Here is a 12095-nt window from a genome sequence, read left to right on the forward strand (position 1 = left end):
GCTGCAGGTGGGGCACATAGTGTTTGAAGAGGTGGGGGTTGAGATGCTCAGATTTCGACTTGTTCCTCTGCTGTTTGCATTTTGCCTCTATCTGGGCCTGATAGAGATGTTTGGGATGTTGGCACCTTAGCAGATACTCCATCTCCAGCTTAGGTAGTCTTGAGAAAGAGATTTCCGTTCGACAATGGGGATATTGCATTTTTTTTGGGAGGCTTTGAAAATAACCTTGAAACATTTTCTTATTTTGAAAGTCTTATGTTAGCAATGCGGATGATATGGCCCATCCAACACATCTGATTCACAGTTGATTTGCAGTAACCTGTCCCTTGAAGCTGCAGGTGTTGGCCTGAGTGAGGACACTGATGTTGGAAGGCCTATTTTGCCACTGGATTTGCAGGACTCTGTGGAGGCATTTTTGTCATATTTCTTTAGGGACTTGAGATATTTCCTGTCCTTTGTCCATGTCTCTGATGCATACAGAGGTGCACGTAGAACTGTTGTTCTGTAGACCTTGACCTTGATTCTGGTTCTGAGGTATGTATCTTCAAACACCATTTTTCTCAGACAGCCAAAGGTTGCACTGGCTCAGATGGGGTTGATATTGAATTTCATAATGATTATCTGCTTTTGTTGAAAGGAGGCTACCAGATATGTCTCATCAAATACCTCAGGAACAGCGTCTCTGTTAAAATAACTTTTAATACACCTGTGTTACATTTCCTGTACAAGCTGCACTGTCGTATCTCTCAGGCTCAGCATTAAATTTTGAAGCAGTTTTCCATGGCGGATCTGTATCTGTTGTTAACCGTTCTGAAACTGTCTTGAACAACTTTAAATTTTGCTGTAATTGTGAAGTTTTATAGCTGTGTCGTACACACGCATAACTTCTGCACCTATGCTGATGCCCAGTTCAAAGGCAATAGTCCAATATGGCAGAAAGAGGTGCTAGATCCAGAAGGTTTAGAGAGGTAAATCAGTAATGTCATAACATGGGTGACGCCTAGACTGCACGTTAGAAAAAATAGATCAATATTTCATTCTGGAGCGACACAAACTCATCTCCAGGAATTCTTCCATAGGAATAAATGGATCTTTTTCAGAGTGAGTTTGATGACTAGAGGGAACTGCAGGATTCGGTGCTTGGGTCACAGATGTTATGATTATATCAACAGTTTGAATGGTGGAATCAAATGTAATATTTCCTGGTTTGCTGATGGTACAAATCTAGGGGATGATGAGGAGGTGCTGGTGTTGGACTGGGTGGGCAAGGTCAGAAATCACACAACACCAGGTTATAGTCCAACAGGTTTATTTGAAAACACAAGCTTTCGTAGCCTTACTCCTCCTTCAGGTGTTAGTGAGAGACGTAGTATCAGGCACAGAATTTATAAGTAAAAGATCAAAGGGTCTTTTACGAGGATGTACGAAACAAACCTAAGATGCTGTTAAGTCTTTAATCAGTTAGAGGGTTTTAACTGATTAATATAGAATCGTAGAATTCCTACAGTGCAGAAACAGGCCCTTCGGCCCAAAAAATGCACACCGACATTCAGAGCATCCCACCCAGACCCATCTTCCCTAATCTATGCATTCCTGAACTCTATGGGCAATTTAGCATGGCCAATCGACCTAGCCTGTACATCTTTGGAATGTGGGAGGAAACTGGAGCACCCGGAGGAAACCCACACAGATATGGGAGAATGTGCAAATTCCACACAGACAGTCGCCCAAGGGTGGAATCGAACCCAGGTCCCTGGTGCTGTGAGGCAGCAGTGCTAACCACTGAGCCACCATGCCACCCTAATATGTATATGTAAATCCCTGAATTCCTTTGAAGTCACTATCCTGAGAAAGTTAAAGATTTTATCACTGTAAAGAAGAGGTGACATTTTAGGTCAGACAATGCATGTTAGGTGTGAGGCCTTGTTTAGAATCTGTTTGTGTTTTGGTTTGGAGTCAGACCGGTTTTATTTTCAAAGCAGGAATTTTTAAAACGACACATTGACTGACTGTTTATCAATAGTGTGCTTTTTGAACGAAATAGAATGTATCCGCAAATACAAATTCACCCCATAGATTCATGCGCGTGTGTGTGAGTGAGAGAGTGTGAATGAGAGACGGAAAGATCTTTTACTTATAAATCTCTGTCTGATACTACCTCTCTCACTAACACCTGAAGAAGGATTTAAGACTCCTGAAAGCTTGTGTTTACAAATAAACCTGTTGGACTATAACCTGGTGTTATGTGATTTCTGAACAAATCTGGGAGGAATTGTGAATAGTGAGGAAGTTGAAAAGAACCTTCAAGACATTTTGGACAAGTATTGTAAATGAGCAAATGCTTAGCAGATGTAGTATAATGTGGATAATTGTGAAATTCTGCTATTCTGTTTATCCAACAAAAGTGGATAATTTCACAATTATCCACAGTTGGATAAACAGAATGGCAGAAGGTTGTTTAAATGGTGGTAGTTTGGGAAACGTTGATGAACAAACAAACATGCAGACACAGCAGGCAGTCAGGGTAGGCACATAGTACGTTGGCTTTTGTTGAAAGAGGGTTTGACAACATGAGCAAGAAAGTCTCCTGCAACTGTACAGAACCTCAATGAGACCATGCTTGAAGGATTGTGTGCAGTTTTGGTCTCCTTCACTGAGAAAATATATACTTACCATAGAGTGAGAGTGTGAAGATTGACTAAATTGATTCCTGGGATAGCAGGTTAACCAGATGAGGAAAGATTGGGTTGACTGAGTCTGTATTCATTACGATTTAGAAGAATAATAGGAGATCTCATTGAATCATATAAAATTCTGATAGATTGGATGCACAGATGATGTTTCCTCAGTTCGAACTAAAATGAGAAAAAATTTCTTCAGTCAAATGGTCGCCACCACATTCGGATGTGGAGGTGATATCACTGAATATGTTTAAAAAGGAGTTTAAAGGTATCAAGAGGTATGGGGAGTATGGTAGTTTGGTATTGAAATAGAGGATCAGCCATGTCAAATGATAGAATGGGCTTGATGGGCTAAATGACCTACTCCTCCTACTCTATCTGTTTCTACAAAAAGGACAAGTGGTGAAAGAACAGTTAAGTTAGCAAGTCTGCCCAGACTAGTGATGCTGGCCGAACACTTTCTGTCTCATCCCACTCACGCCCACAACAATATTTGTAATCCAGGAGTGGCAAAATGATCATAAAAAAAATATGAAAATGATCATGGGCCAATTAGGAGTGGAAAAATTTGCAAAATCCATCTCTATCTTCCCTTGGCAATCAAAACTGGTACAGGAAACTGGTACATTTCTGAAGAAGGGTCTCGACCCGAAACATCAGCTTTCCTGCTCCTCTGCTGCTTGGCCTGCCGTGTTCATCCAGCTGTACACTTTGTTATCTCAGATTCTCCAGCATCAGCAGTTCCTACTATCTCTGGTACATGAAATCTTTTTGACCAAGTTTACATTAACTGTTAATCTGCTTACTGTTTATATAAAACCTCAACATCTAGACCTCCACAACCATAACATGATCCAAGTATTTGAGAGGGTACTTGACTGGGAAATAAAGATACTACACTGAGACAAAAAGGCAGATTAATTGAGAAGAAAAATGCCAAATCAGACCATTAAAATAACAGAGTTTAAACCAGGATTAAAATTAGATGTATTGGGAAATTCAGCAGGTCTAGTGGCATCTGCAGAGGGAGAAACAATGAATGTTTTAAGTCTGATATGATTCTTCATGCCAGATCTGCTGTGTTTCTATTTCAGACCTCCAGCATCTGCAGTATTTTGCTTTTATTTTGATTTTAAACAGGGACGCTTGGGGTACAACAAATGTGAAGCATAAGAGTTAAGGAAAAGGGTTATGACTGGTTGGGAAAGAAAGTATTGTGTGGATCGAAGGTATGACAGATACAAATGAGTACCATGCCTCGGTTTATACAGCAGACTATAGTAATGGAATGGAAGTGTAGAACAGAAAATGGACTATTTGATACCACAGCTGTAAACAACAAACAGTATTAGAAATACAGTTGGAAATCAAAAGTGGAAAAGGCACTCTTTTCTGATGCCATTGATGAAGAATGCCAGAAAAGAAATCACAGGCTGTAATTGCAATATTGTAATCGTTTGGATGTTATGTCAGAGAATTGAAAAGTTGCCAATATATTACCCCTGTTTGAAAAGGAGGGGATTGAGTATGACAATATAAGGTTTATCATAGAACATAGAACTGTACAGCATAGGAATGGGCCAATTGGCCCGCGATGTTGTGCCAAACATGACGGCAAATTAAACTAATCCCTTATGCCTGCCCTTGGTCCAGATCCCTTCATTCTTTGCATTTTCATGTGCTTATCTAAAAGTCTCTTAAATGCCCCTATTGTATCTGCCTCCACCACCACCTCTGGCAGAGCATTCCACACTCCTACCACTTTCTGTGTAAAAAAACTTTCCCCTCATGTCTACTCTGACCCTTCACCCCTCACACTAAATGCATGCCCCCTAGTTTTAAATGTTTCAGCTCTGGGGAAAAAGAGTCTGACCGTTAACCCTATCTGTGCATTTCAAAATTTTGTAGACTTCTATCAAGTCTCCCCACAGTCTCTGCCACTCCAGAGAAAACAACCCTAGTTTTTCTAGCCTGTCATTATAGCTCATACTCTCCAGTCCAGGCAGCATCCTCATAAACCTCTTCTCTCCAAAGCCTCCACAACCTTCCTGTAATGTGGAGACCAGAACTGAATGCAGTACTCTTAAGTGTGGCCAAACCAAAGTCTTGTAAAGCTACAACATGACATCCTGACTCTTGTACTCAATTCCCCAATCAATAAAGGCAAATACACCCCTCTATCTACTTGCGTGGCCACTTTCAGGGAGCTATGGACTTGAACCCCAAGGTTCCTCTGGACATCAATGCTGTTCAATGAGAATAACTGTATACGTTTCCATAACATTTGATCTCCCAAAGTGCAGCATCTCAAACTTACATAGCCATGCTGACTGCCCCTAATTAGGCCATGCTTTTCCAAATGCATGTAAATCCTATCCCTAAGAATTCTCTCCAATAGCTTCCCAAACACCAATGTGAGACTCACTGGTCTACAGTTTCCTCGATTATCCCTATTTCCCTTCTTGAAAAGAGGAATAACATTAGCTATTCATTTAATTCTCCGGGACCTCTCTAGTAGCTAATCAGGATACAAAGATCTTGGTCAAGGTCCCAGCAATCTCCTCTTTTGCCTCTCTCAAGAACCTGGGGTAGATACCTTCCGGGCCTGGGGACTTATCCACCTTAATGGTTTTTAAGAGACCCAACATCACTTCTTTCTTGATGTCAAAATGTCCTAGCATATTAGCATGCTCCGCACAAATCTCTCTTTCCACTGTATCTTTCTTCTGGGTGAGTACTGATGCAAAGTATTCATTTAGATTTTCACCCACATCCTCTGCCTCCAAGCACAAGTTCCCTCCTTTATCCTTCAGTGGTTCTACCTTCTCCCTAATTATCTTCTTGTTTTTAAATCTATGTATAGAATGCATTGGGATTCTCTTTAACCCAACTGGCCAAGGTAATTTCATGGCCCCTTCTTGCTCTCCTAATTCCCTGCTTGAGTTCTTTCCTGCTTTTTTTATATTCCTCATGGGCCCTGTCCGATTTTAGCTTCCTAAACCTTACGTATTCTTCTTTTTTCGTTTTGACTAAATTCATAGCCTCCCTCGTTATCCAAGGGTCCCTCACCTTGCAATCTTGTCCCTTCTCCTTACTGGAACATCCAGTCTTGAACTCTCATCAGCAGGTCATCAAACAATTCCCACATGTCAAATGTGGACTTGCCCAATAAACATTACCTAGCTCCTGCCTAATACTGATGTAATTTGCCCTCCCCCAACTTAGTACCTTTAATCTGAGGGTCAACATGTCTTAAGCAAGGGGAAAAGTTGAGAAGGAGAGATCTTTATGGTAACCTCAGCCAGTACAGGAATTAAACCTGCACTTTTGGCATCACACAGCATGTCCAGCCATTTGAGATAAAAATTATCCTTACATTTTTTTTTGTACACCTCAATAAAGTCATCTCTCAGCCTCCTGTGTTCTAAGGAAAACGACCTCAGACTATCCAATCTTTCATCATAGCTGCAATTTTCAAGCTCTGAGACATTTTCATACTCTCTCTAGAACAGTTATGTCTTTCCTGTAACGTGGTGAGTAGGACCATGCACAAAACCCTGGCTGTGGCCTACCCAGTGTCTTATATAGTTCCAGCGTTACAACCTTGTTCTCATATTCAATACATTGGCCAATGAAGGAAAGCATCTTATTTACTTTCTTCACTACTTACCTACCTGCCCTGCAATTTTAAGGGACCTGTAAGTATGCACTTCAAATTCTGTCACTTCCTCAACTCAATAACCTCTCATATCTATGATTGATTGACTTGTTTTGTTTGTTCTCCACAAATGCATAATCGTGCAATTCTTTGGATTGAATTCCCATTTGCCATTTTTCCACCCAGGCGACCAAACCACTGATATCTTCCTGCAGTCAACAGCCATCTCCTTCCATAGTAACTACATGATCAATTTTTGTTTCATCTATCAATTTCCCAATCATACCACCTGTATAAAAGTCTAAATCATTTATGCATACCACAAATAGCAAGAGACCTCTATCTGAGCCCTGTGGAACACCATTGAAAACCGCTTACCATTCACAAAATCTACCTTGTCAATCTTCCTTGTCACTTCCACAAAAAATTCAATTTAGTCAGTAAGACACAACCTTCTCTTGAAAAAACCAGGCTATCTCTGATTAACCCATGTCTCTCCAAGTAACAGTTAATCCCATCTCAATATAGATTCCAGTAAGTTTTCCACTGCTGAGGTCAGACTGACAGTCTATATCATATGTTATTATAATTTGGGTTATAAAGTTGAGGTAAATGACATTTTCAGTCTGTGAAAATGATTTTTTTAAGAAGGGTTAGAAGCTCTTTATTTTAGCAGAGGGTCAATATTGCATTCTCAAGAAATTGTGACTTAAGCTAAATGACTTGACAAGCTACCCATGAAGGTAACTTCTGAATTATTTACTATGTTAGGCTTTTACAACCCAGATGGGGAGAGGCCAGAATTAGGTTCGGTTCAGAAGATAAGATCCATATTGCAGAAGGGCTATTTAACAAGATAGTTGAGAAAAGTGAATTAGCCTGTCTGTGTATCTCAGAGAAAGATAAAAAGGCTCATATCTGGTGATTGTGGAGAAAGTTGCTGAAAAGAATGTTTACAACCTTGTCAGTTGAGTACGAGATTGAGTCAAGATAGGAGTGATATTTCACAGGGACTGAGTGCCTCTTAAGGATATTGCTGGGAATAAGGGTTGAATCTTTATTTTTGCTGTTTGTGATTGGACTTTCCAAATCATCTATATGGCATTTTTTCCTTTTCCATTTGTGTAATAAACTTGTGTTCTTTTGTTCACAGTATATTGGCAGCCTCTTGTGAATATGTTCAGTGACTGACCACCATGGTAACCAAATTGCAAAAATAAATCTTATGGTCCGTCAAGCCAGGTTTCACTCTTGACCATCTTACCATCATCTGGGATGATAACAATTCTAACAGCAGTTCATAACACTGGACAAAATGAATGGTCATAGGGAAAATCTTGGTTAACGAACAGCAGCAGTATGGATATGTAATGGACAAATTGTGACTGGAAAATTTGAATGTTGTTTGGGAGAATACAAAAACTTATGTCTTTTGTGAAAGCATGAACTCCCATAGTGCTGTACGGACAATTTTATGTACTTTAATGATAAATGAATTGGTGTAATAATGGAAGATAATTTAGTATAATTGTTATGAGTGCTGATTTCCTTTACCTTTCACTTTCTTTTCCTTTCCCAATTTTCCCCCACCCCACTAGTTCTGTTATTCCCGACCTGCTTGATCTGAAATATTCAAACTCTTCCCAAATACCTACTTATACTTGATGTATAAAGGGGAAAAAAAAGTCTTATCTCAAGTCGCGATTCCTTCCTTTGCCAGTCACCATCAACCAGTGCCCACTGTTTATCAAACTGTCCACCTGCCCGCTTTTGGAGAAATGTCAAAACTCACTGGGATGTTGAGATGGATGACTAGATTTAGGCATGGGAGAGGGTGATAAATTTGACTTTGCTGAAAATATGGAAGGGTAGAATGATAGAAAATACTTATTTAATCTATATAGTTTATTGTTGCATAGCTTAGTAAACAAAGAATATGTTATGCTTCCCACTGACTTCATGCTTTTTTTTTAAACGTCCAGGTCTTGTGAAAATTCTCGCGGCTTTCTGTTCAAGCCTAAATACTTATGCAGTCTTCCTGCAATAAAAACCATTGCTGTGTACATCTGTTACTATATTTTATCTCTGACTGCTTAGAGTGGGGAAGGGGAGGCTTATTAGCTGCCCAGGATGTACATTACTTATCAATTTACCCAACTTCAAATTAGCCACAAAACTGCCTATCACCTCATTTAAATGGATGCGCTATTCTTTAAGGCCATAACTCTTTTTCAAATCGTGTTTTTTGTGGAAACATGGTCAGAGGTTCTCAAAGTTGATAGGAAATTGATGAGGGAGGAGAATAAATGGATATCTTTTTCACAGAGCTGGTACAAACACAATAGCTGAATCTGCTACTCCTGTGCTAAACTCCAAAGTCAATGGTACTTTGAGAGCTCAGTACTTTGTCTTCTTGAAGGCCTGGTAAATTTGAAAATTAATGTTACATCATGTGTGTTTGTATTTTAAGATCCTGACTGTCCCCTCCGAGATGCAGCTAATCGGAAAATACCCAAGTTGTCTGTCAAGGTACTGAGTAGCATTACAGTAAATATCCTCTTTAAGGAGTATTTTGGATTGAAATGGTATTTGAACTATTATACATTAATGAATAATATTGATTTAAGTTTTGTACCACTGTATAAAAATCTAGGGATGTACTGTGTGAGTTTGTTTATCAACTATTTAAATCAGCAAATTGGAAGCAGTGTATGGTGCAGTGTGAACTCTGATAGAGTTTAAATCTTTACATTTCTCATACAGTATACATATTTGTAGTTGCATAACTGGAGAAACCCTTTGGGTGATACTTAAGTGACATTGCCTAACCAATACATTCTTGACACTGTCTGCACAAACTGGTTTGCAGATGGATTACCACAAACGTTATGGTCCCCATCAAATAACCAAAATTACCAAAGAACCCAAAAGAAGAGATTACCAACAGGATTGATGCCAAATTTGCGGACAGTACGATAGGTAGGAAAGCAAGAAAAAGCAAGTTGTGAGGAGAATGCAAAGTGTCTGCAAAAAGAAGGAAAACTTCAATCATTGGGCAAAAACTTTGGTAAAATAGATTTTGGGGAAAACCAAGGAGGTCCACTTTAGTGGGGAGAACAGGAAAGCAGAATATTATTTAAATGGAGAGAAACTGTAGGACACTGCAGAACAGAAATAATTGGGTGTCCTTGTATCATATAAAGTCAATAAGCAGGTACAGCATGTAATTAGGAAGACAGATGAACTGTTGGCTTTCATTGTAAGGGATAGAATATGTAAGTAGGAAAGTCCTGCTTCAGCTGTACAGGGCATTGGTTAAACCACATCTACGGCAGTGTGAAGAGCTTAGGTCATATTAAAAAAAGGATTTACTTGTATTGGAAACAGTTCAGCGAAGATTCATTAGGCAGATTGTTGGGATGATGAGTTTTGCCTATGAGGTGGACCTATAATTGTGGAAATTTAGAAAGAAGGGAGGTTGAATTATTTTATAAAATATATTGCTTTACAAAATAATGGAATATTGTATTGAGATATAAGATTTTGAGGTGGCTTGATGAGTGCAGAGAGAATGTTTTCACTCAAGGAATTTAGACTAAGAGGCTGAGTTTTAAAAGGAGTCTACCATTTAAGATGGAGAAGAGGAGAACTTCTTTGAGGGTTGTTAGTGTGTGGAATTCTCTTTTCCAGTAAGCTGTGAAGACTTGGTCATGGAATATATTCAAGACTGAGAATGGGTTTTGACAAGTGAGTCAAAGGTTATTGGAGACAGGTGAAAATGGAGTTGAAGGAAATTATCTGATTAGCCATGATATTATTTGTTGGTGGAACAGGCGTGAGTGGCCAAATGTTCTATTCCTGCTTTTTCTTACGCTATTATTTCACTTTTTCTTAACTTTGGTTTTAACACAAAATATAATTAACATAAATTAAGTATGAATTAATAGGAAAATGATGTTTTAAATTAAAAGACATATTTCTGTTTAAAATACTGGGAAGTAGATCTTGCATGACCATAAACACCCACATCACTCCCTGTGTAAATGTGGCACAGTGTAGCTGCACAGTCCTAGAATATGTTGTTATTTATCCTGCAAGGTAGCCAGGAGTTCTGTCGGTTGCTCATTTTCACCTTCTGGTTTTGCGGGTATGATCATCATCAGTTAGCCACACTGCAACTTCATTTTCTTTATTAGTAAAAGCCTCTTAAAATTCACAATTTTAAGGTTATGTTGAAATTCATCCAAGAAATTCTCTCTATTCAGTTCAAAAATTTCTTTGATTTCAGTCTGCTTTTCTTCCTTGCACTGTGTTGAGTTTTGTTTGATTCCATTCCAGAAACAGCTGTTGATTCTTTGTTTTCATGTTTCAATTTACATTCAAGAATGTCTTTTTTCTAAATTGTGAACGTTGCACTTCATTTTTCTACTTTTTTTTTTGAAACATGTCCTTCCTCAGCTGCTATCTGCTTTGCTTATTTTTGACTGTACTTTGACTTTGTTTTTATTTCTGAAGACTTTAATTCACCTCTAAATGCTATTAATTTTTCTTTTTCCTATATCCTTTTAAAATTAATTGGCTGAGTAGGTCACTCTTTGGACACATCGAAACATTAAAACTGGCAGAAAGTTGCAGACCATTTAAGTTGCTCCGCTTTTTCTGCACGATTTCAGCTTCAAGAGCCTCTAGCTTCCCCAAGATTACCGGAGACGACAATATCTTACATCCAGTTAAGTCATTTCACAATAGGTAACCTACACTGTCAATAAGCAAATTAGTTAGATCGCCAACAATTACGGAACCCCTAAGGCACACTTTAAATCAACTCTAATTCTATACAAAGGCTGCCCTTGACCTTACAGGTGCTTGCAGCTTTGGAAGGTGCTGTAATTAGTTAAGGCATAATTGGGAAAAAGATGCTGTCATTGGTTATTGACATAGTAGCACTACCAAGGCTCTTTGCAAAGGTTAAATGTTCAGATCAGTGAAACTTTTTTTGTTATTTGCTTGTCACAATTTGGCTCACATCAGTTGTAAAGTTGCCAACATCACGCAAAACAATGAAAGAAGGAGTGAAATTGTTGATCCATGGGGCTCAGCTGTTAAAGACAGTATTGAAGTGAACCATGTAGAACAGATGCTTCCAGATATTATTCATGGCAAATAGTAAGTTAACTGATAGTAAGGAAGCTGACAACAGCTGCCCTGACAGCCTCAGATGCACCTGCTCCCTCAGACACCACCGCACATGTCAGTTGGACTTTTTGAGAGTGAACCCATGGAAAACGACAGGCCCAGATCAAGTACCTTGTCATGCACACAGATCAGGCGCATGCCAACTGGTGGGAGTATTCGCTGACATCTTTAACCTCTTCTTACCACGATCTGAAGTCACTACCTGCTTCAAGAAGTCTGACGTTATCCTAGTACCAAAGAAAACCCATGCCACGTGCCTCAATAGCGACTGCCTGGTGGCTCTGACCGCCATAATTATGAAGTGCTTCCAGAGGTTAATCATGGCTTATATCAACTCTAGCCTCCCAGCCTGCCTTGATCCCTCGCAATTCACCTACCATTGCAACAGGCCCATGACAGACGCTATCTTCCTGGAACTACATTCATCTCTGGAACATCTGGATAACAAGGATACCCACATCAGGGATAACAAGGTGTAGAGCTGGATGAACACAGCAGGCCAAGCAGCATCAGAGAAGCAGGAAAGCTGACGTTTCGGGTCTGGACCCTTCTTCAGAAAA

General features: G+C 39.4%; 1 protein-coding gene across 1 annotated transcript in view; it reads left to right on the plus strand.

Moving 5' to 3' along the window:
• Positions 1-12095, plus strand: part of recql5 (RecQ helicase-like 5) — a 90317-nt gene that overhangs the window by 58702 nt on the left and 19520 nt on the right. Inside the window, exon 10 of the mRNA XM_048611153.1 lies at positions 8810-8868. Within this exon, the coding sequence (XP_048467110.1) occupies positions 8810-8868 (59 nt within the window). The remainder of the gene's footprint in view (positions 1-8809; positions 8869-12095) is intronic.

Source organism: Rhincodon typus, chromosome 23, assembly GCF_021869965.1.
Source record: "Rhincodon typus isolate 14 chromosome 23, sRhiTyp1.1, whole genome shotgun sequence".
In the NCBI taxonomy this organism is placed as follows: domain Eukaryota; kingdom Metazoa; phylum Chordata; class Chondrichthyes; order Orectolobiformes; family Rhincodontidae; genus Rhincodon; species Rhincodon typus.